General features: G+C 39.8%; 1 protein-coding gene across 4 annotated transcripts in view; it reads left to right on the top strand.

Annotated features, from left to right (window-relative positions):
- Cfap69 (cilia and flagella associated protein 69) overlaps positions 1-25,883 on the top strand; it is a 70,166-nt gene that overhangs the window by 31,292 nt on the left and 12,991 nt on the right. For 3 of the 4 annotated variants that reach the window (XM_036182124.1, XM_036182126.1, XM_036182127.1), the window contains 10 exons: positions 2,391-2,540; positions 2,622-2,799; positions 5,719-5,842; positions 9,149-9,197; positions 9,295-9,416; positions 13,048-13,264; positions 14,285-14,449; positions 19,933-20,051; positions 22,187-22,305; positions 24,222-24,303. In XM_036182124.1, the coding sequence (XP_036038017.1) occupies positions 2,391-2,540; positions 2,622-2,799; positions 5,719-5,842; positions 9,149-9,197; positions 9,295-9,416; positions 13,048-13,264; positions 14,285-14,449; positions 19,933-20,051; positions 22,187-22,305; positions 24,222-24,303 (1,325 nt within the window). The remainder of the gene's footprint in view (positions 1-2,390; positions 2,541-2,621; positions 2,800-5,718; positions 5,843-9,148; positions 9,198-9,294; positions 9,417-13,047; positions 13,265-14,284; positions 14,450-19,932; positions 20,052-22,186; positions 22,306-24,221; positions 24,304-25,883) is intronic. The other variant, XM_036182125.1, reaches the window with a different exon arrangement.

The following is a 25,883-nucleotide window of genomic DNA, read 5'->3' as shown; positions in this document are numbered from 1 at the left end:
AAGTAATGTCAAAGTCTAATGAGAATTTCTAGGGAAGAATAAGCCTATCAATATACCAGGAAGAGCTTGAAGCAAAATGATTAGTGTAGCATCTTCTATAAAAATACTCATCCTGAAGGAACTATTCCACAGTGAGAAATAATTTAATTTGTGTTTATCAGGGGAAACCTAAAATAAACCTAAAGACCACCACATATGTATTAATGGCTGAAATGTTTAATGAAGAAAGGTGGTCTTGGAATCAGTACTGAAGAACATTCTGTAATGATGGATGGAAAACCCAAGCTAGGGTCATACCTAGAAAGTTGTGGTTAATGTTTGAGGTCCGTTGACAGTGATGATCTTATAGCATTCTGAAAGGGTGTGGGAACAGAAGCGGTCACTTGAGAATGAAGCAGGGGCAGCTCATAAATACAAACTTGTGTTTAGAACTGAAATGGTAAAGCAGACAGGAAGCTGGGGAGCAGCAGCTTAACCGGTAGCAAGATCACTGAATGGTTATTTAGGTTTTGTTCTTAGCGTTAGGATGTGTAAATAAAGCTTTGTAGGCAGACTTCCCTAAGTGGCAAGTGGAAAAGCAAAATTCTCAAGGTAAACATGAGAAGTTGTAATTAAGAACACAACCTTAGAACTGATTTAGCAAAATAGAGACATCTCTTAAAGAAAAGAAGAAAAGGCTGGCAAGATAGCTCCGTGGGTAAAGGCATCTGCTGTCAAGGCTGGCAACTTGAGTTCAATTCCCAGGACCCGTGTAGTAGCAGGGAAGAACTGACCCCTGTAGGTCATCCTCTGACCTCTACACACATGCCACACCACACATGGATTGTGGCACACATTGCCACAAACATTCACTAAAAGAAATAGAATTAAAATAAAGCAAATGTCTTAAAACTTTATTTAACGCCAGATATGATGGCATATACCTTTAGTTCCAGTACTTGGGAGGCAGAAGCAGGTAGATCTCTGTGAGTTCAAGGCCAGCCTGGTCTGTGAGTTCCAGGACAGCCAGGGCTAAGCAAAGAGACCTTGTCTCAAGAAACAAATAAACAAACAAAAACGTTATTTAAAAAATAAAGGGAGGTAGTTAAGGCATGAGTTAAGACAGAGGAGTTTTGAGGTGCAGGGAAGTGAGTGTAACCTTGATGTGATCAAACTGGAAATCGGGAGTTGTAGACACTGACTTTACTAAGTATTGCTCAGTTGGTTCCAAGTCATGGCATGGCTGGATGTCTGCAACCAGAACTGGAAAGTCCTCAGTAGAGTGATTGAAAAATACATAGTCCTGGAGACAGGAATTAGGTCTGTGAGACTGGATGTACTGTGTCCTTCTATAGAAATGTAAACTCTATGAGAAAAAAATAACAAGTATAAAGCGCTTCAAGTCATCCATATGAAAGACTTAAGCAACTAAAATCATGAGTTGGGAAAGTATTTTGTTAGTGGGCTACAGTATAGTATAAAATTCTACATGGAGTATGCTATTAAAATTGTGTTCATTCTTTAAAAATAGCAAGAAATATTTTGAATGTTAACATTATCTTGAATGGTAAAATTATAAGCAATTTTTATTCTCCTTTGTATTTTCATTTTTAAAATTTTGTACGTATGTGTGTGTGTGTGAGAGTGTGTGTGTGCGCACGTGTGTGCTGTATGTGTACGCCATATGTGTGTGGTATATGCTTATGTATGTGTCTAGGTAGCTGAGGATGTTGAGTGTTCTGCCCTATCACTCCCTAATCCTTTGAGACCTGGTCTCTTACTAAACCTAGAGTTAAGCCGATGGCCATAAGCCCCAGCAGCCTTATTGACTCTCCTCCAAGCCCTGGAGTCACAGGCAGGTGTGCAGCTATGTCATGCTTTTTTGTGTTTGTGTTTGGTTTTGTTGTTAAGATTTGTTTGTTTTTGTTGTTGTTGAGACATAGTGCCACTATTTCCCCTGGCTGGCCTGGTACCCTCTGTGCAGACCAGACTAGCAGAGAACTCACATTTTTTCATCTTATTTATGGCTTTCTTCAAGGCTACAATATCGTGCTACAATATCTTGAACTAGATAGTTGAGTCATAGACGGTAATAACCTGCAAAGATATACTGTCTGGCCATTTATAGAAAACGTTGCCCATCCCTCTACTGTACAAGTTGTAAATGCCGTGTGTTCTTTAAAAAGTTTTTGCTCACCAGGAGGTGGTAGTACATGCCTTTAATCCCAGCACTCTGGAGGCAGAGCCAGGCAGATCTCTGTGAGTTCAAGGCCAGCCTGGTCTACAGTGCGAGATCCAGGACAGGCACCAAAACTACACAGAGAAACCCTGTCTCAAAAAAAGAAAGTTTTTAATCTTTTTTGTTATCAAGTGATCCTTATGTGGAATAATTGTCCCTGTTATGGTTTTAGGCTACCAGCAGGTTAGCTCATCATACAAGATTAAGATGGCTGAAGTCGGAGGATTGGCAAAAGCAATGGTCCAGTCTGTGCTCCTACTTGAAAACCAGCTTGTTGAGAAACTCTGGGTTCTTAAAGTTCTGCAGCACCTCTCGACTTCTGGTGTGTATAGTACTGCTGAATTTCAACATTCACTACTTTTCTTTCTCTCTAACAGACTAGTTTGTTAAATTTACTTTTCAGAAGTCAATTGCACTTTAATGGTGAAAGGTCAAGCAGCCAGCAGAATCTGTGCTCGCCTCAATGACCCAGATCCCTCAGGACAGCTTCTGTTTCGTTCATCAGAAATACTTTGGAATTTATTGGAAAGATCTTCAAAAGAGGAAATTATACAACAGCTTAGTAACTTGGAATGCCTGCTGTAAGTGTATGTGGGTAGATAGGAATGTCATTTCCCTTGAACCGTGGCCAGTGATAGATAACTAACAACTTTGAATCTGTGTTCAGTTGAATTTTTGATTCATCTGATGGCTGGGATTCATGCTATTAGAAATAGAAGAGGTTACGCTTTTTGTTCTTTTGTGAGTTCTGAGATAGGTCTCATGTAGCTAGCCTGGAACTTGCAATGTAGTTGAGTGAGGACGGTCTCCTTCCTCTTCTTCCCCAGTACTGGAACTACCAGAGAAGCTATACTTCTCTAAGTAGGATGCTCTAAAAGTATCATACTATGTAGTTAAATTGTGCCTTTACAGGTGGATAAAGTAAAATTAGACTTTTATAACTATTTATTCATTAGATTTCTGATTAGTACGTACTACCTTTCCAGTTCTGTAATTGTGAATAAAATGTAAGTTTTCAAGTTGCTTACTCAATTGTTCAATAAATAATATTGTCTATTGTGCTACAGCCAGTCTGAGATCATAAAAATATAACTAAAAGCTTGATGTGCTAACAACACACTTTAATCCCAGGACTTGGAGGCAGAGGAAGACAGAGCTCTGTGAGTTGAAGCATGAGCTCCAGGATAAACAGAGCTACATAGTGAGACTCTATTTCAAAAACTGAAATAAACTAGAAGAGCTGAAGAGATGTCTCAGCAGTTAAGTTTTTGCAGAGGATGCAGGTTTGATTCCTAGCACCCACCTGGCAGCTCCTAACCACTCATAACTCCAGTTCTAGGGGATTCAATGCACTCTTGTGACCTCCATGGGTACCACACATGCACAGACATACCTGAGAGCAAAATACTCATATATATATAACAAATCTAAAATAATTTTACTTATCTATTTATTTGTTTTTACATCCCAACCACTAAAATAAAATTTTAATCAAAAACTGAACAATAATATTTCATGGACCTTCTCTTATATTTACAAAGAAAAACAAGTACATAAGCAATTAAAAGAAGGTATAATAAGTGTAATGAAAGAGATTTTTGCAAGGTATTGCATCCTTTTTCAAAATAAGATAGATGAACATGTTTTTGCTTTCAAGTGACCCCCCAAACCCAACCCTCCTGTCGAGTTAGCTTTCTCTGTTAACTTGGCACCATCAGTAATTACTGAGAAGGGAGTCCCCACTGAGGGATTGGTCAGGTCAGATTGGCTGTGTGTCTGTGGATGATTGTCTTTGCTGTACCTGATCTAGGATGGCCCCACCCACTGAGGGGAGCACCATTCCCTGAACAGTGGTTCCAGACTATACAAGACAGCTAGTTAAGCATGAGCCTATGAGTGAGCCCACCAGCACTGGTCCTCCATGGTTTTTTGTTTTTGATTTTTTGTTTGTTTGTTTGTTTTTTGCCATCAGGTTTCTGCTTGAGTTCTTGCCTTGACTTCCCTTCTGATGAACTGTGACCCGAAAGTATAAGCCAAATAGATCATTCCTTCTATAAGTTGCTTTTGGTCAATAATTTTTGTTTTGTTTTTGAGACAGGGTTTCTCTGTGGAGCCTCGACCTCACAGTGAGCCTCCTGCCTCTGCCTCCCCAGTGCTAGGACTAAAGGCGTGCACACTACCACTGCCTGGCTTGGTCAGTGTTTTGTCACAACAGAAAAGAAACCAGAACTATGACTGATGAGAGTACACTAAAATACATGGAAAAAGCTGACTCCGTGAACCTCTTTATTGAAATTTCAGAAGATGTGGGGGGAGGCTCAGCACCGCTCTGTCTCCTGGTGCCTTCTTCACTCTTCCGGCTGTATCCTCACGGAACAGCGATTCTCAGCCTGTGGGTTGCAACCCCTTTGTGGGGAAACAACCTTTCCACAGGGTTTGCATGTCTGGTATTTACATCATGAGTCATAACAGTAGCAAAATGACAGTTATGACATAGCGGTGAAAATAATTTATGGTTGGGGGTCACCACCACACGGAATTGTGTGTTAAAGTGTCTCAGCAGTGGGAAGGTTGAGAACTGCTGCTGTAGAACCGCAGGCTGGGGAGAGCAAATGGCTAAAGAATGAAATGAAGGCAAAAACCATGGCTGTCCACGGCAGAAGGAACCTGGCCTGCAGTGTGTGTGTGTGTGTGTGTGTGTGGGGTGCTTCCTCATCCTCCTTAGCCTGGCAGTGTCTCAGTGACTAGGAATCACTCACACCGAACAGCCTTTTGCAGAGAGCGTCCTACACAGGAAAAGAGAAGTAAAAAATCAGATTCAGAAAAAAATAAAAAGTAAAAACCCGAAAGAAGTTTAGTAGAAGGAAGGCAGAAGAGCAAGGCAGACTGTTAAGAGCCGTGATGGGAGACCCGGGGTCTGGCTAAGGAGGGCTGTGTTCTAAGAGTAAAGAGCGCCTTTGAGTGGCTTTAACTGTCAACATCGGCAACTGTGGGTGCTTAGATTAGTGAGTTCTTATCTGGTGCATTGCCGTGAAGTAGAAGCATGTTTGGAAGGATCAAAAGATGAGAAACACTGGGTCAATACTCTAAAATTAAGAGTAGGATTTTGTTGATGGAGACCTAAGTATTTCCATAGAAATGTGTCTCCGTTCAGCCTTCCTTAACAAAGCACCTGAGAGTTGTGTTTGAGAAGCAACGGTAACTTTTTTCTCACAGTGATAGAGGTTAGAAATCAACTCAGGGTACCAGCATGTCAGGTTCTGGTACCCATGCTCTTCTAGATATCAGGACTCTGACATCTCATCTCACAGGGAGTGAAACAGGCAGTAGAGCTCTCTGGGGTTCCCATTGTGGGGACAGCAATTCCTTTATGATGGCTCTACCTTTGTGTCTAAATGTCTTCCCCAAATTTCTTACAAGGGAGGATTTCAAAAATGAATTTTGAAGAAACACAAACATCTTGCCTATAACAATACCATTTTTAATGTTTTGTTTTCTAGGGCCTTGAAAGAAATATTTAAAAATCTGTTTATGAGGGGCCATAGTCATTATGACCGTCAGCTTAGAAATGATATATTAGTTATCACCACAATTATAGCTCAGAACCCTGGAGCACCAATGATTGTAAGTATGCATCAGATTGCATTAATTTTAATGGTGGAAGTGGTGGGGTATTCTGAACTACGCTATAGTATGCATGTGTTTTATTAATTTTAATGGTGACAGTGGTGGGGTATTCTGAACTACGCTATAGTATGCATGTGTTTTATTAATTTTAATGGTGACGGTGGGGCATTCTGAACTGCGTTATAGTATGCATGTGTTTTATTAATTTTAATGGTGACAGTGGTGGGGCATTCTGAACTACATTATAGTATGCATGTGTTTTATTAATTTTAATGGTGACAGTGGTGGGGCATTCTGAACTACGCTATAGTATGCATGTGTTTTATTAATTTTAATGGTGACAGTGGTGGGGCATTCTGAACTGTGTTATAGTATGCATGTGTTTTATTAATTTTAATGGTGACAGTGGTGGGGCATTCTGAACTACGCTATAGTATGCATGTGTTTTATTAATTTTAATGGTGACAGTGGTGGGGCATTCTGAACTGTGTTATAGTATGCATGTGTTTTATTAATTTTAATGGTGACAGTGGTGGGGCATTCTGAACTGCGTTATAGTATGCATGTGTTTCATTGCAGTGCTGAGCTGTATTTGAATTGCTTTTCCACCCTGCCATTCTGTTGCATTCCTGTGGAGGTCTGGCATCCTCTTCATATTTCGATTATTATTCATTATTTCTGGTGTTTTTCTTCTTTTCCTGTCCATCTAACTTCATTTCCTTTCCAATGAAAGAGCCTTGTTTATCATTTCATGTGGTACAATGTGCCACCTGCTCTCAACAAAGTCTCTCATCTCAAAATATCACCTTAATTATTGAATTATGTCCATTGACTATAGAATCCTAGGTTGAAAAAAATTCTCCATTAGCACTTTGAAGATAGTGTTCCACCATCTTCTGCTCTCTGCTGCTCCTGGAAAGTATTTGTTATTTCAAATTCTTGCTCCGTGATATGAAAAGTATCCTTTAAATTCTGTTTTCAAGATTTTTCCCTTTATCATTGGTGTTCATCAGTTTCAGTATAGTAGGCCAAGGCATGATTCCTTTTGTATTTATCCTTTATAGAGTTTCTTATATATGTAATTTTTTCCACTAAATTTGAACGAATTAAGACCATTATTTTCATTATTGGTTTTAGTTTATTCTCTCTCCTGTTTTCTTCTAGCATTCTGATTACTTGTACATTTGATAAGATTTTACATTGTCTCATATGGTTATAGGCTTCTGGTGACTGTTTTCAATATTTTTTCTCTCTAGTCCTCAGATTGGATAATTGGATTGGTCTATATATTTAAATTAACTGACTTTCCCTGTCACATCCATCATGCTGTCCATCCTTTCTAGTGTGTTTTTATTTCAGATATTAGAATTTCTTTTTTCCCCAGTTCTGGAGATCAAGCCCAGGGCTTGCTTCATAACAGACAAGGGTTCTACCACTGAGCTATATCCTAGCCCCCTTTAATCCCTTTTTGCAGTTTCTCCTTTTATGCAGAGTTCCTGTGTTCCCATTTACTATGAGTATCTTTACTGTGGGTTCTACCATAGGCCTCTGAAAAGTACTTTTTCAGTTTTGTTATTAGTAGACATTGGACTAGTCTACATCATTCAGCTATGTGGTCCAACTATGATGCCTCCAACTGGGATCCATCAAATCCCAGTTTGGCTCTTCTGGCCATAGCTATGATGTGTAGAATTCTCTGTATTTGGAGAGGTCAGGCAGTAGTCAGAACCTGGGGTAGCATTTCTGTGCATATTTGAGTTCCCCTTCTGGCTTTCTCCTTTATGAGACTACCTTTCATTCTAGTGGCTGTGGTTGCCTCAGTCTTCTGATTCATTCGCCCACTCGGACAACAGCTTACCTTTGAGTTTAGCATCCCTCAAGGTGTGCTGCCAGGTTGAAAGCCAGTAATAAAGGAGTTGGCATGACAATTACATAGTCAGTTCTTCTTTAGTCTTCATCGGAGTTCTAACTTTCTTCCAATGTCTGCTTTCTCTTGGCCGCAGGATTACTGCGTTTTATATTTTACTCAAAGAAGATTTCTTTTATCAAAACTACCACATGAGAAGCTAATCCCCCCTGTATTTAAAATACTTATCTTAACATTTTTATTACATGTGTGTGTGTCTGTCTTAGTGTGGGTTTTCTCTGTGAGCGTAGCTGCCCACAGAGGCAGTAGAGAGTTTTGGGATTCCTGGAGTTGGAGTAACAGGTGGTTGTGAGCACCTAAAGGGGTTCTGGAAACTGAAATCGAGTTGTCTGTAAGAGCAGTACACACTCTTAACCCTCAGACATCTTTCTGTCCCCTCCCTGTATTTTATAGTGGACAAATCATTGAATGTTTGAGGTCTCAGAATACAGAGATCTTACAATAATATTCATGCATCAACCATATTAATTTCTACATTGGGCTTCAAAGGACTGGATATAAAGGTCCCAATACCTGTCAGTGTGCATCAAGTGGCCCAACATTTAAAAAGTCTTGGAATTCATAGTGTGAAAATGCATAAATCATCCAAGAGAGCACCTCATTAAGTCTACCATATGTAGGTAGATCTTATGTCTGTCTGTCTGTTAGTGAGTTCTCAGTTCTGCCACTGTAAACGTTCTGGTGATTCCATGAACAGAAATCAAAATAATAATAACATTCTCATATTTTTAAAGAAGCCATGTGAGTCCTGAAGAAGTAGAAAAATCATACCATAAATGCAAAGCCCATCATTATTTCCCCCTCTAAATTTTCCTTACTATACGAAGTCCAATCACATGTCTTTGTCAGGAGTGAGTTCCCTGTGCTGAGGTATTTACAACTCTGATAATTTCTCAGGGCTTTTTGTGTTAAGAAGCACTGTTTTGTTCTCTCCTGGCTGTCCTTTGATACAATGAGAGTGACTGGGATAAAGGCAGGATGGAAAAGAACAGCCGTTGAGAACAATTAGACTTTCCTCCTGTGTGGTAGCATTTAAAGGTGTAGACAGTGAATCACAGAAGTAACTAGGCAGGCTCTATGTGCTGACTGTTCTCACTCACTTTCAAATATCTCATCACAACTATATTCACAGACTAATATGGAAACTTCTTAGAAGCTGCAGAAGCAAGTTTAAATTCAGTAAATTAGAGTTGCCTAGCCATGTGGTGTTTATTTTTCACTTGTATTCATTAGTATTAGTATTATAAATTCAAATGAATTACAGTAGGGAAACCATACAGTAGCAGTTGAATAGGAGGCAAATATGAGCACCAGTATCTTAATTGCCAGTCTGATTGTTCACCTCTCTGCTTTCTTATTTTGTGTGTTTGTAATAGGAATGTGGCTTTACCAGGGATTTGATACTGTTTGCAACTTTTAATGAAGGTAAAAATTGCACCACCTTAAGCATTTTCTAAGTGTTTTGATGAGTCTTACATATAATTTTAGCTTTTATTTCTCTCTCTTTTTTTTCCTCTTACAGTTAAAAGTCAAAATCCTTTGGTAAAAAATCTTAAGCTTTCTAATTCCTATGAAGATTTTGAGTTGAAGAAATTGCTATTCAATATCATTGTGATCTTATGTAAAGATTTAACTACTGTGCAGGTAAAGACTAATCAATACAGAAAAATTAATAAAAGCATCTCACTTTATAGCATAGTTTTTTAAAGTCACGGTTGCAAATCTTTTATTAACCAACCCATATCTATATCATAGAAAGTAGCGAAGTTATCAGCTTGGATTATAGCCATTTGAATTGCAAACAATAAACACAAGTGACCTAACTTTGAAACACACACACACACACACACACACACACACACACACACACACACACACACATACACAGTAGTAGGAGCTAAGAGATCTATCAATATATGCAGATCTCCTAACTAAGAACACAAAACAAAAGTAGCTCACACATCCCAGACCATCCCATCTATTTTTCAGTTGCTCATGCAAGGAAAACACTCTTCCATTAAATCGCAGACACAGCCCCCACATCCAACAGATTGCGTTCTTGACTGTCAAGCTAAGGGATGATTGATGTTGAAGGTCATTGCTGACTCTGTTAGGTGGTCTCAGACACTCATGAACCCATGTTTTCTCCACTCAAGGCTAACATCTTTAGTTTTTATTTCCTCATTTATCTTGCTGTGTTCATTATTTCACGTATGTGATGTAATTTGAGGAACACTGGGATTAAATGGCTTCTCCCCTTTTGTGGCCAATTCCCCTTCCCCACCTGGGCCTTAGAACACTTGCACACAGGGCTCCTAAGAGCTGGCGGTGAAGCCCTGGTCAATTGTAGAGCATTTGAGAAATGTATTACTAACTGTTCTATTAGTTCAGCTCCTTGCTGCATTAAATGACATTTCCTTCTAACCTGAAATTTACTGAAGCTCTCTTCATGAAACGGACTGAGTGTTCACTTTATCAAGTTAAGGACTGGTGACGTAAAGTGGGGTGGGATGGAGAGTGGGTGCTGCCCCAGCAAGGTCACTTTCTAGCAGTGTGCTTTTCAGTGGAATGATTGGTTTCTCTAAATCCGAGGTAGTCCATCTTAGCAGAGGGCAACACCCACCTTGGGGATTATTCTGAGACTTCATTATGCTAATTGTTGTCAATGTTAGACTATGAGAATTTAAATGGGCTTGGCATTTTCTTGAGAATACCAATATATATTATTATATAGCTAAGAAAAAAGATAAAATCAGAGAAAGATATATTGCATTTAAGTTATAATTTTATAATTTGTATCAAATATATAATGTATACAGCTTATATATTTTTCTGAAATGCTTACCAGAAAAATACTTCCATAAAATAGGTTTTGTAATTATTATTATTACAGTGGAGAATTATCTGTCTTATAAGTATAAAGTCAACAATTGAATTTTATTCTACATTTTGTCAATTTCCACTGGTTGAGTATTTTTTTCTCCTTTTTTAATTTATTATATTTGTGTTTTAATTTTACACATCAGCCATGGGTTCCCCCTGTCCTTCCCCCTACCGCCCCCACCTTCCCCCCATCCCCTCCCCTCCATTCCCATGTCCTCCAGGGCCAAGACTCCCCTGGGGATTCATTTAAACCTGGTGGATTCAGCACAGGCAGGTCCAGTCCCCTCCTTCTAGGCTGAGCAAAGTGTCCCTGTGTAAGCCCAAGGTTCCAAACAGCCAACTCATGCACTAAGGACAGGTCCGGGTCCCACAGCCTGGGTGCCTCCCAAACAGTTCAAGGTATTCAATTGTCTCACTTATCCAGAGGGCCTGCTCCAGCTGGGGGCTCCACAGCTTTTGGTTCATAATTCATGTGCTTCCATTCGTTTGGCTATTTGTCCCTGTGCTTTTCCAATCTTGGTCTCAACAATTCACACTCTTACAGTCCCTCCTCTTTCTCGACAATTGGACTCCTGGAGCTCCACCTGGGGCCTGGCCGAGGATCTCTACATCCACTTCCATCAGTTATTGGTTGAGAGTTCCAGCACGAACATTAGGGTGTTTGGCCATCTGATTACCAGACTAGGCCAGATCAGGCTTTCTCTCGACCATTGCCAGCAGTCTACAGAGGATGTATCATTATGGATTTCTGGGGACTTCTCCAGCACTCTGCCTATTCCTGTTCTCATGTGGTCTGTTATTCCTTGTTCTCCCTTTCTGTTCTTGATCCAGCTGGGATCTCCTGCTCCCCTAAGCTTTCTTTCCCTCGAAGCTTGCCCTTCATTACTCCCACTGTCGTCCAGGTTGTTCATGAAGATCTCATCCATTTCTCTGTCATTGGGTGATCCCTGGGTCTTTCCTAGGGTCCCGTTTTCTAGGTAGCCTCCCTGGAGTTGTGTAGCAGTCTAGTCATCTTTGTTTTACATCTAGTATCCTCCTATGAGTGAGTACATACCATGTTTGTCCGTCTGAGTCTGGGTTACCTCACTCAGGATGATTTTTTTCTAGATCCATCCATTTGCCTGCAAACCTCATGATGTCATTGTTTTTCTCTGCTGAGTAGTACTCCATTGTGTATATGTACCATATTTTCTTTATCCATTCTTCAGTTGAAGGGCTTCTTGGTTGTTTCCAGGTTCTGGCTATTACAAACAATGCTGCTATGAACATAGCTGAGCAAATGCCCTTGTGGTATGATTGAGCATTCCTTGGGTATATGCCCAAGAGTGCTACAGCTGGGTATTTTATAGACAACAGAGTCAAATAGCACAAAGGTTGTCATAAGGTTTTTAAAATACATTGTGAATAACAATAGAGTTAATTTCTGAGGTTACATGTCTTTGGCCCAACAATAGTGGGACTAAATCAATATGTACACTATCATAATTCATGGAGTATTTCAAACCTGTCCACTGGATCTCCATAGTGATGCTAGAACTAATGTTCTTGTTCATATTTACTCAACTCCAAATCTTGATCTCTTTGAATATACACCATGAAGTACCACACTAAGTGAATTCAGTAGAGAAGCAAAAAAAAAAAAAAAAAAAAAAAAAAAAAAAAAAAAAAAAAACCTCGTCATTGTTAGGAAACCCTCTTTATAGAGTAATGCTAAGCAAATAGAAGGCAGTATCACCTAGGACAGTGTTTCACACTCTTGTGAACTGAAATATGCATCAACTAGTATCAGCTGTGTTAACCATTAGCTACTTTATAATTATTCAGTTTTTACTTTTTATTGAAATGCTAGGTTCAATAAAGTTATAAAAATCTTAAGGAGTCTAATTAAATACAGCATGTGACTTGACTGACAGTCGTTGATACAGTGTATAAATTCTATCAGTTGTACTTAAGAAACAATTTGTATTTATTGCCTTTATGCTCCTTTGAGGGCTGGAGGTGCAGCTCAGCCGTAGGCTGTTTGAGAAGTAGGCACAAGGGTCTGATCGCTAGCACTGTACCAAAAGAAAAATGAAGAATGAGGGAAGAAACGCTTCTCATTTATTTGCCTCCGACTTCCTACTTATGGTTTCACTGCATGGAGAAACAAATTAATGTGCATTTCCACTACTGTCTGGAGCTTGCGCCCAAGAAAGGGGGTCAGTGCTCTTCCTGTCGCCAGGCTGCTGTTGATGGGGGTGGTGTGTTATCTTTTTTATTTCCATGTGTTTGGGGTACTGCCACAGATAAAGGAAATATTTTGATACTATCACTAAAACATCAAATTTTGCTAGATTAAATAAAGATATTTTAATTATGCTGCTAACAAAGTCCATTTTGCCCTTTCTTACAGCTGTTAATCGATGGTAATGTTATTTTGGCTTTGTTTACCTATGTCAAAAAGCCTGAGAAGCTCAAGATTGTCGAGTGGTCTGCCGCACAGTATGAAGAGCTGCAGTTGCATGCGATTGCAACCTTGTCTTCAGTGGCTCCACTGCTGATAGAGGAGTATATGTCATGCCAGGGCAACGCTCGGATCCTTGCCTTTCTGGAGTGGTGTGGGCGTGAGGGTGAGCGCCTGTAGGGCCTCTGAGATTCGAACCTGTGTGCCAGCTGCGCTCTCGGTGTCTGCAGAAAAGCCTTTGCTAAGTTGAAGAAAGGACAAATATTGACTTCATTCTTTTAGTGTTTTATATGTCTTCATAAACATTGAGGTTTTAGGGATAGAGAGCTGGCTCAGCAGTTAGTATCACAGACTGTTCTTAAGGAAGACCTGAGTTTAGCTGGAAACCCCTATGCCAGGGAGCTCACAAATGCCTTTAACTACAGCTCCAGGGGATTCAGTGGTCTCCACAGGCACCTGCATTCATATGCGCATGCCCCCACAGAGGCACACATACTTACACATAATTAAAGATAAAACAAGTCTTTTAAAAACATTGAGATTTCAATATAATTAATAAACATTTAAAAGCAATTATATATATATGATTTTATTTAAATTATTGTATTATGAGGCCTATGAAAATTATACTTAGGGAGGAAATAAAACAATCTGGACAATAGTTTAATATATTCATTCAACAAACATTGATTGAGTGTCTACCAAGTACCAGATACCATTTCAGCTCCTGAAAATACATTTAGGCTTCAGTTGGACACAAATCCTTAAATAACTTCATAAAATTTAAAAATCTAGATTTTTTTTTTTAGCCAGAAGCACTATATCCAAGATATAGCTTATCAAAGAGAAGAGCCTCAGTATATAAATGTTATTTTATTGAATTCTTAGAAAGAAAATAAATAGACTCAAGAACATAAAAATGTGATAAGGAAGAATGTTGTAAAATACACAGTGATACCTTTGGGTAAAATTTGAAAACGCATATTTCCATTCTGAGACTAGAAAGAGAAGGGGAAGGGATAATATTTCTGTAAGAAAAAAACAAGCAAACATGACTGAATTTTAACATCAGTTTAAATGTATAGATATTTAAAATACCTGATATGTTTTTTTTTAACAAGAACATTTAGTTGAACTGTTTTATGATTTAATTTCTTAGTTATAAATTCAATTATTTCCCCCACAGATTCCTTCTTCATTCACGGTAACAGTTTCCATGGCACAGGTGGCCGTGGGAACAAGTTTGCACAGATGCGTTATACTTTACGACTCCTCAGAGCCATGGTTTATCTGGAAGATGAGACTGTGAACACGGATCTTTGTGAAAGGGGGATTATTCACCAACTGATAGGTAAAATATTGCATGGCAGCTCACTGGTGAAAGTAGGGTGCTTATAATCCTAGAAGTTTCATATGAAATATTTTTCTACAAATTGATTTTATGAATGAGCATATCCTGAATGTTTTCCTAGTTTTTGTTTCATCGTGTTGATGCCAATCAGCTCTCTTTTTATTGAAATATTGTAATCAGTAATCCTTTAAATATTTATTTCCTCAGTTTAGAGATTATTTCATTAACAATTTCTTTTTCACTGAGATGAACTATTGTTAGGTTTTATTTTTCTGTTGATGAGCTTGCCACTTCTGGCCAAGCATTGCTGAACCATTTTCAAAGAAGATGAAGTTACATTTTCCAGGCCATTCAGAACTGGCACGTTGGTACATAAAGACCAGTATCTTTTCTAACATAAATACTAAAGAATTTATGAATTTCAACTTCAAGTTCAAGCTGCTTTACCCTTTATTATTTGAAATACATAGTCACCCAGCCCTCCCCTTTCCTGGTTTTGCTTCTCAGTCTGTCTCAGGCATTGCTTCATATAAATGTCATATAGTTAACTTTCTGTAGCCTAGCTTTCTGAATCCACATACTCAACCAACCATAGGCCAAATTTTAAAAAAGAAAAAAATAAGTGTGTCTTTGAGTACAGAAAGACTTTTCTTGTTGTTTATAACAAATATTAGCATTTCCACTGTATTAGGAATTATAAGTGATCGGAGGCGGTTTAAAGTATACAAGAATAAACCACATCATGTGAAGATGCTATACCAGATTGTGTTAGGGAACTAGGCTTCCCTGGCTTTAGGTGTCTCAGGAGCATTTCCACTCTGATCTTGTTAGCTGTCTGTCACAGTGACAGACACTTGGAAGAAACCATTTGGCTCACAGTTTCACAGGTCTCCATCTGTGGTAATTTGGCTTAATGTTTTGGAGCCTGTGGTAAAACATTATGTCTTGGTGGCTTAGAAGTCAAAGAGAAACAGGAAGGGACCAGGTTCCATCATCCTCTTTCCAGAAGGCCCTGTCACCTAAACCTTACACCATTATCCAACACATGGGCCTTTGAGGGACATTCAAGTGAGGCTCTGCAAGATGTCAACTAACTGTGATATGCTCAAAAACACTTATTAAAATACTTTTCTTTCATCATTAGAAGAAGGATAGTGCCCTCCAATTATAATACTCATGAGAAAAAGAAAACATATTTTAGATAGGGCCTCACTACACTTACAAGCCTGGCCTTACACTCATGGCAATCTACCTGAATTCTAGGATTAAACCATGCCCAATTTAAAAACAAATCAATTGAAAGCAGAGTTATGTAAAAACATTTATCTTTATTCCAAATGGGCTTAAGATGACTCAACATGAAAGTACATTTTAATCACAGCTATGTGCATTCCACTGCACAAAATTCAGTCCAAATGCCCCATTTTAGCTGGAAATGTAATTGTTGTATATCCAGGGAGAAATCTTAATCCTGTCTGAGCTGAGGGAATGTGTTAGGGAAAGCATAGCAAACAGCAAGAGTTCTCTCAGGACATTTTTCTTTCCATCCAAAGCTGATCTTCGTTACAGAACTTCTAGGGACCTTGTCTTTATTTACCCTAGCAGGGCTTTGTAGAAGTTCCATCCTCAAAAAGTATAGAAAATGCATCGCAAATATATGTCTGTGTAAATATGCTTTCTCCTTAGACAGAGATTGAAAACTGTGTCAATCAAAATGCTAGGGAACCTTGGCCTGATGAGAACAAAGGAAAATAGTGTGTCTTATTTTGTACCCTCAGCTGGGCACCTAATGAGTAGTAAAAAAGAGTAAATATTCTGAAAGCTAAAGAAGCTTAGGTATTTTTAACTTGGATGGTCTCATCTGGGGCTTCAGTGGGTGATAGTTTTAAGAAAGTGTAAGAAGATCCTTCTCTAAAGCCAAGAGGTGTTGTGAGTAGAGTATAGTATTGAAATATGCAGGATAATGTGTTCAGAGAGGGCAGAAATGGAGTCCAAGTTCTATAAAGACTAACATGAGAGTTCATTGCATAAGCAGTGACCAAGTTGGAAAAACAGAGTGGTAAATAACAGTTTGAATTCCATCCTTCATGGGGGCAGACGGGTTCTGTTTAGGAAGTCTGTATGTGCAGTGCTGTGGGCTTTTTAATTTTAATATAATTAAATTTTGTGTGTATGTGTATGTATGAATGCATGGTGTGTGTATGTGTACGTGCGTGTGTGCATGTGTGCGTGTGTGTGTGTGTGCGTGTGCGTGTGCGTGTGCGTGTGTGTGTGTGTGTGTGTGTGTGTGTCGGAATGTGCCACAATGCACATGTAGAAGTCATGGGACATCTCTGGAGTTACTTCTGTCCTGCCATCACTTTGTATAGGTTTCTGGGATCAAACACAAGTTACCAGGCTTGTACAATCTTCCTGGCCCTAATGCCGTGTTTTAGAAAGAATGGAAGAGAGAAGGTAAAGGCAGAGAGTTCATGGTACCTAAAAATGAAGAAAATATTCTTTATTAGCATCCTGTGTGCTCCAGATCACAGGCCCATAAATACCCAGATAAGGAATTAAGATAAGGTAATCTAGAAAAGAGAACTGCAGCAGCTGTCCTGGGATTTCTGTAGGTAGCTCTGATAAAGGAACACAGACCCCTACAGACCCTCTGTGCATGGGGTGCCCCTGCACTACAGACCCCTCTGAGCATGGGGTGCCCCTGCACTACAGACCCTCTGTGCGTGGGGTGCCCCCTCACTACAAACCCCTTTGAGCATGGGATGCCCCTGCACTACAGACCCCTTTGAGCATGGGGTGCCCCTACACTACAGACCCTCTGTGTCCACACACTACAGACCCTCTGTGCATGGGGTGCCCACACACTACAGACCCTCTGTGCATGGGGTGCCCGCACACTACAGACCCTCTGTGCATGGGGTGCCCCCACACTACAGACCCCTTTCAGCATGAGGTGCCCCCACACTACAGACCCTCTGTGTGGGGGGTGCCCCCACACTACAGACCCTCTGTGTATGGGGTGCCCCTGCATTACAGACCCCTTTGAGCATAGGGTGCCCCCACACTACAGACCCTCTGTGCATGGGGTGCCCCCACACTACAGATCCTCTGTGCATGGGGTACCCCCACACTATAGACCTTCTGTGCATGGGGTGCTCTGCATTACAGACCCCTTTGAGCATGGGGTGCCCCCACACTACAGACCCTCTGTGCATGGGGTGCCCACACACTACAGACCCCTTTGAGCATGGGGTGCCCCTGCATTACAGACCCCTTTGAGCATGGGGTGCCCCTGCACTACAGACCCTCTGTGCATGGGGTGCCCTGCACTGACTCTAGCAGGTTCAGCTGTGCTCCTTGGAACCTCTTCGCCCATCCTTCATCCTAAAAGGATAGTTCCAGGACCAGCTGCAATAAGAGGCTGTTGGCTTCTTAGGAAACTATAGCCCTGTAGTTTCCTGCCAATGTCAGTGTCCTCTTTACCAGTGGAAAAGAGACTTCCTAAATTCTTAAAGCTTAAAGGAAATTTTTTTGAGACAGTTTTATTGTGAATGTCATTTGATCAGTGACAATGACAGTTGAGTCATTTTCAGGCTTGATTACGAGGGAGGATTTTTAAAGCACAGAGTCTGGCAGCCTAAAGTTGGGGAGTTGTTCTTTTCACGTAGACTCAAAGAGAAGACACAGAGAGAAACAGCAGATGGAACACACACTTAGAGCGGTCTCCCAAGTTTGCTACCAGTTAATCACAAAGAAAGGGAGAAATAGAACAGCTTACAGTCAGACATTTTTGTTTTGTTTTCAAGAAAGGGTTTCACTGTATAACACTGTATATGGCTGGCCTGGAACTCGCTCTGTAGACCAGACTGGCCTCGAACTCACAGAGACCGCCTGCCTCTGCCTCCTGAATGCTGGGATTAAAGACATATACTACCACCGCCCAGCTACAGTTAAACATTTTGATAACAAATTTGCAGTATATATCCCTGCCTTATGAAACTACGTTTTTAAACTTTCTTTTTATTTATTCTCTGTGTCTTATATCATACATCTTGATCCCATTCATTTCCCCATCCCTTCATATCCGCCTTCTGCCCTTGTGACTCCCCCACATAAAATAAAATTTAAGAGAAAAGAAAAGAAAAAAGGGATCAAGGAAAAAAATCTCATCATAGAAGCTGCAGTGTGACACAGTGAGCCAGGCAGTACACCCTTTAGTCCATAAATCTTTACTTGTGAGTGTTCATTGCAAAGAGTCATTGGTCTGGTTAGAGGCCTCTGGTTTCTGCAACACTGGGACTCCTCTCAGATACCCTGTTGTTGCCCTGTGTCTGGAGATCCTGAAGTTTTGGGTCTGCGAGACCAGCTCCTTCGTGTGCTCTAGCAGATCACAGATGGAGTGGATATTGGGCTGGGCCAACTCATGACCCTGGTTCTGGGCCTAGATAATTTCAGGGTTGGTCAGCCTGCCAGTTCTCCCTTATGCTCACCACCAAGGTGAGCTCTCCAGCATTGCCCTGACTAGTCCATCCCTAGCAGCAATGAGCAAGGGGCGGGGCCAGTTCTCCTGCTTTGATGTCCTCAGCATTGGCTAGGTACTCCCACAACTGACCATCAGGGCCAGCTCTACTGTGTTGCCCAGGCAAGGTGCAGAGGCCACTCTCCTGAGTGCAGCAACTTGTGAGTGGCAGGGCCAGCTCTCCCACCCCTCATAGGAGGGGAGGGGCAAGAAGGGAGGGTGTCTCTCCTCTGCTCACACCACCATATGGCAGATGAGGGGTGGGGCCAGATCTACCCCCCTCAGTTCTTGGGTCAGTTCACCTGTACCCCTGTTGATAGTGTCAGTTCTGCTGTGCTGCCCAGGCAAGGTGCAGGGCCTGCTCTCCAGAGTGTTGCAGCTGGTGGGAGGCAGGGGCAGCTCTCCCACCCACCTCAGGCATGAGGGGAGCATCTCTTCCCCAACCATGCTGCCATATGACAGATGAAGGGTGGGACCAGATCTCTCATGCTCATGTTCTCAGGTAGGCCCACTCATGCCTCAGTAAACAGCATTTGGTTGAGTCCTGCCTGCCCCCGCTGCATGGTGTGGGGTGGAGAGTGTTGTTTGTAACTACATGTTTTTAAACAAAATTTATTGGTCAAAATAAGAAGTTATTAGGTCATCATTTAGTGACAATCCACTAATTCTGTACTAACATTTCTGCATGTATAACACTGATAATTATATTGAGATATTCTATATCCATGGAGCTGCATGTGTATATATGTAGAAATTCTTGGTGAGACAGCTGACTTAAGGGTTAGGAAATCAATTTACCACTCTCTGTCCACAGCTTCTAGGTTACTATGCAATGAACCCCCCCCCCACTTCTGTAATAAAATACTTTCTGTAGCTGAAGATTCTTCTTAAAGGGGAAGGGTTCCTAACTGTAAATAATAAAAATGCATCTAATAATAACATTCTTCAATTTTTCTCATGCCAGGAATCTTTAAAAATATGGCAATCAAGCCTGATGAAAAGGAAGAGGCCATTACCTTGGAGATCCAGTCTGACACGTTGCTCATCTTGTCAGGACTCTGTGAGCATTACATTGAAAGGAAGGTGTGTGATTCCTGTGAACCTGCATCTCAGGTCTCCCAGTCTCCAAATAGCATACACTCTCTTAGGAGTCCATAAATGTTTTCCTTTTTCCTAATCTTGTAAAATTTGGGTTGCTGGGATGGCACAGCAGTTAACACACTGCTGCTAAGCCTGACAACTGAGTCTTGTTTCTAGAATCCACATGACAGGAGAAAATTGCCTTTGACTTCTAAACATGCATCATGGTGCACACCTGCCCACATGCATACATAATGAATAAGTGAAATTTTAAAACCTGACTAAATTTTAATATTTGCTATAATTAGAATATAATTATATACAGTGAAATGCACAGGGCTTGAATATATATTCAGTAGGTTTGGTGAACATATATAACATATTCTACCAGTACTGAAATTGGAACATGTAATATATTTCTCTCCATACAATCTCATCTTGGTATCACATTTACTCATGTGCTTTGCAGCCACACCTCTACTTACCTATAGATGAGTTTTGTGTATGCTTTATGTGAGTGAAATCACACAGTCTTTGCTCTTCTGTGTGTGTTTTGTTATTCAGAAAGAAACAGGTATTTCTGAAATATGTTCATATTGTTGCATGTATCATTGCTTTTTATTACTCAGTGGTATTCTATGAACTGTCAGCATCTGTTTATCTTTTACCTGGCTGATAGGCACTTAGACTGTTTCTGTTTGCATGGGTTAACACTAAAGGTTCAGTGAACATTCTTGACCTAGCCTTTGGTGGATGTAGTGCTTTCATTTCTTTTGAGTAAAAACCTGGGCGGAGAATGAGAAGACCTGAGATAGCCACACAGCTTTCCATCACAGGCTGCACTGTCAGAAATATTGCCAGGAGTTTGCATTGTCTCTATATCTAAAACTGGAACTTTAAACAAGAGTTTAATTCCCTTTGATACTTATTAGCTCAATAGAAAACTATTGAGTGTCATAATTGATCATTTAGATAGGAGACAGAATTAGAAAAAGTAAAAATCAGAAAGGTTTAGGTAGATTTTTAAATGTTTTCTAGATTTATGTATTTTATGTGTACGAGTGTTTTGCTCACAGGTATTCCTGCGCCATATCCATGCCTGGTACTCAGTGACAAAAGAGGGCATTGGATCTCCTGGAACTGGATTATGAGTGCTTGTAAGCTGCCGTGTGGCTGTTGGGAATCAAATCAGGGTCCCCTGGAAGAAAATAAGTGCTCTGGATTGGTGGTCTGTCTCTGGCACCCTGGATAGATTTTGAAGGAGAGGCAATAGGAAGGAAATAATAGTTTAGTTCCAAGCCTTGACATACAATGTAGTATTCTTTTCTGTCCTATGCCTGCTCATCTAGAAAAACAATCATGATCTAAATGGGAGCTAGAACAGACCAACATGACAGTGAGAAAATGATTGGTAAGGAGGAAAGACTAAGGGATAATAATTTCATATCAATCATTAAAGGCTTAATGACCGTCCATCTACTTACTCCTTTTTTGAGAACATTATAACATTTTCCATAATACATATGGATGCCTGCTATTATTTGGCGTGACTCCAGATTGCATTCACTCTAATGTGGAAAAAGTCATGGACAAGTTTTATATGGTTTACATTATTCAGACACAGAGAGAAAATTACTAAGAGCAGTATGTTAGCACATTGTTTGATATTCTCTTATAGTGGTTGGCATTATAATAATTTACCAAGAAGAACGAGTACAATTGAAAACAAACTACTTTTTAGATTGATTTCTTTATTTTATGAGTATGAGTGTTTTGCCTGTGTGTGTGTACATTCACCACATGTGTGCCTGGTGCCCTTGGATGTCACATTAAGGTGTCAGAGTCTCTAAACCTAGAATTATGGATGGTTGTGAGTTCCCATGTCCTGGGACTTGAACCCATACCCTCTGAAAGAAGAACAAGTGTCCTAAACTGATGAGTCACCTCCAGCTCCGAATGAGTACAGTTTTTAATTATATTAAAATTCCTAGTTTAGAAACTAGCAAACCTAGCTTGGAAACAAGCAAACCATTGCTAGCATTATTTTTCTGGCAGAAAAAAAAAGGATAAGGTGAGGTAGAGAAGAAAACAATTATATATTTATTCTAAGAAATGATTTCAACAGCTTTCTTCCACAGGAAATGTTTGGAACTGAAGGAGTTGACATAATTCTTTATGTAATGAAAACAGACCCCAAGAAGTTACAGAGTGGCTTAGGCTACAATGTACTTCTTTTCAGTACGTTAGACAGCATTTGGTAAGTATTCCTATGACCAAGTGAACACCCCAGTACAAGATGCTTAAATTTACAGATTTTCTCCCCTCAAAATCACATGAGAGGGTAAGTTGGTGCCTTCTCTGTTTAGATGACCTAAACATGAGTTTGAGAAGTAAATAAGCCCATTTCTCAAGTAGAAAGCCTTTTGTTTCAAAACTTAATTGTTTGTTGTGATTTAATCCCATTCCACTTTGGTGTCACCTAGGAAAACATAAGTGTCCCCTTAGTTATGCAGTATGATGCTTCTATGTTAGCTCTTCTAGGCACCCTGCTCTGTTCCATTGACATTCTTCTAACTTCCCTGTAATTTTGTGTTGTTTTAATGATTATGCCTTTTAAATATACCTGGACATTTGATACAACAATTACTTTTCCTTGTTCTTCGTTCTTCCTAGCTTTTGTTGATAACTTAGATGGATTAATGTTGTCAGAGTTTGCCAGAGAAATAAAATTAATGTAAGTTATATAGGGAGGAATGTTTATTATAGGAATTGACTGACTTATAGAGGTTGAAAAGTTCTAAGCTGAGAAAATAAAGCAAGCTAAACATCTAACTTTGCTTCTTTTCCAATTGCTGTGACAAAATACCCTGAACAAAAGCCACTTAAGGAAGAAGTGGATTTTTAAAGAGCTAATTATTTTAGTTCATAATTCCTGGTTCCAATCCATCACTGGAGATGTCAAGGTGTCAGGAACTTGAAGCAGTTAATCACATTACACCCACAGTTAAGAAAACTACACCACAGAAAGAAAATAAATGCATGCATGCTTGTGCTCAGCTTGTTTCTTCCACTCTTAGATAGCCCAGGGAATGGTACCACCCACAGTAGATGAGTCTTCTCACCACAGATAATATCATCAACATAATCCCCACAGATTTGCCCAAGCCAACCTGGTCTCTTGTTTTCAAAAGGAAGCCATATTTAACCAAGGGACAGAGGAAGTTCCCTTTACTGAATGGAAGAAACAGATCAAAGTCTGTTACTAATGACTACCATCATCCCTACTATTGGTGATAGCTTAGACCGCCTACTCAGGAAACTCCTGTGGAAAACAGTGAAAGTTGCCTTGGAGGTAGTTCCAGCCCCTCACTCCTTGCAATCCACATGGACTTGAACAGTAGGCACTTCAGCAATGTCAACTGCAAGGATGAATGTGATCAAGAATTGTCAAATATTTCAGCCGCACCACACCATGAAGGAGATGATAAACAGATGAACTTGAAGACATGGTTATTTCAGCCGCACCACACCATGAAGGAGATGATAAACAGATGAACTTGAAGACATGGTTATTTCAGCCGCACCACACCATGAAGGAGATGATAAACAGATGAACTTGAAGACATGGTTATTTCAGCCGCACCACACCATGAAGGAGATGATAAACAGATGAACTTGAAGACATGGTTATTTCAGCAACTAGAGGTCTGTCAGAGCCATCACTGTCATGGAAGTAAAGGGAAAATTGCACTGCAACAAAGAAAATTGTGGAGAATTAATTAGTAGTAGTTTAAAAAAATAATTGAGTTTAGGGCTGGAGAGACAACTCAGCAGTTCAAAGTGCATGTTGCTCTTCCAGAGGACCCGGCTTTCCTAGTTTGTAGATCAAGTGGCTCATAACTGCCTGTAACTCCAGCTCCCAGCCACCTGACACCAACCTCTAGCTTGCACTCACAAAAAGAAAAGCAAAGAAAATTCCTGAAAAATAGTTTAAAATAAACTACACTTACAAAGCTTTTTCAGAGTTTTAATTTTTAAAGTAAAAGCAAATTAGCTACTTGATTTAAGAAACAAAGTAAGAGGCTTGCCTAGCATGCTGTGAAGAGGAAGAAGGGTCTACAAGTTAAATCTAATGACGCAGTTTTGCAATGACTGGCTTTCTTCTCTTTGAAGGTGCTGCATTTTGGGTTGTTATACTTCTGAAGATTATTTTCTTGAAAAGGAAGGGATTTTTCTCCTTTTGGATATATTGGCAGTAAGTAATATCCACAGCACTCTAACACAAAAGATCGATATGTCTATGTTAATCTTTTCCAAACCAAGTACCAGAAAACAGTGTTTTGTGAATAAATGTGCCCCCAAATAATGTACAGCTATATTGAGGGGTTTTGTTTGTTTGTTTGTTTGAGATTTAGTTTTTTTGAGACAGGGTCTATCTATGTAGTTCTAGCTATCATGGAACTCACTGTGTAGATCAGGCTGGCCTTGAACTAACAGAGATCCTCCTATCTCTACTTCCTGAGTACATGTGCCACCATGCCCAACCAGCTACATGGTTTTAAATAAAATCCCTCCTGGACATTAAAGAAGCATTAGCATATTAAGGATTCTGAACATTCCTCCAGTTAAGGAATCCATTTATGGAGGTCAGTGTTCCAAGACACAGGTAAGCAGATTTTTTCCCGTCTACTCTTTCAACCTGCCAAGAAACAGTTTATGACAAGCTACCCTGTGTCCTGCATCAAACCCCTATTAACCAATCAATAACTTCCAGCTTTCCCCCAATATTAAAGTTATTGGTAACAGTATAAAAAGATGACCCTTTTAAAGAACTGTCTGCAGTCCAGAGATATTATGAGGGCATGTTGTGTACCAGGAGTGACCTAGGAGTTACCACCTAGCAGCTTTTGAGAACTCAATCCTCAGTTCTATAGATTTTAATTAGGTGTGTAGTCAGTTTTGTAAGGGATGAAAGTCATGACTTAGTTTCAGTGAAATTTTGAAAGCCTCATGCAGAGTCATAGACATGTCAATATAATTACCACACTTTTTATTAACAGAATAATAAACCTACTTTGATCTGACAAGCATACCAAAATTATCTGTGTCCCATCATGTCTGTGCAAGAGAATTTGTAAATTACTCTGTTCATAATGTTTTCATCTATAAAACAGAATAACAGTAGCTGTCTCATCCCAGAATTAGGGCTAACTGAGTGACACATTGTGTGTGTTAAAGCACTCAGTTATATGTACATGAATATGCTATGCATATGTGAATATAAATACATTGACTTTGATTGTGCCTATATACATTATTGCAAGGTGTTTGCTATGATGTTGTTACTAAATTGGGCTTAGTGTGGATTTAATCAATAAATGTAAGAATGCTGTTACATCGACTTCGATCATTGATATTTGCTTCTTACTCCTGAAAGTGAAGTACAGGAATTAAAAACAAAAACAAACAAAAAAATACAAAACCCTCATTTGATTTAAGGTTCTTTCTGTTTTAATATAGTTCTAGTAAAATATGTATTCAGTATGCAATAATACTGCTAACAAGGGTTAAATATTATACAGCACTTACCGTGTATGACAAAACCCATTGCAGGTAATACTGTCTTTCATAAAGGAAATTCATATTAGTCAGGTTTCTCTAGAGAAACAGAACTTATAGAATGAATATGTCAATCTAGAAAGGAGATTTAGTAGAGTGGTTTACAGATTGTGGTCCAGCTAATCCAACAATGGCTTTCAACCCATGGAAGGACCAAGAATCTAGTAGTTGTTCAATCCATTAGGCTGGATTTCTCAGCTGGTCTTCAGTGTACAC

This window comes from Onychomys torridus, chromosome 3, assembly GCF_903995425.1.
Source record: "Onychomys torridus chromosome 3, mOncTor1.1, whole genome shotgun sequence".
NCBI classification, from domain to species: Eukaryota; Metazoa; Chordata; class Mammalia; order Rodentia; family Cricetidae; genus Onychomys; species Onychomys torridus.
Note: the sequence above shows the minus strand (reverse complement) of the source record. Positions and strands in the feature narration are given on the sequence as shown.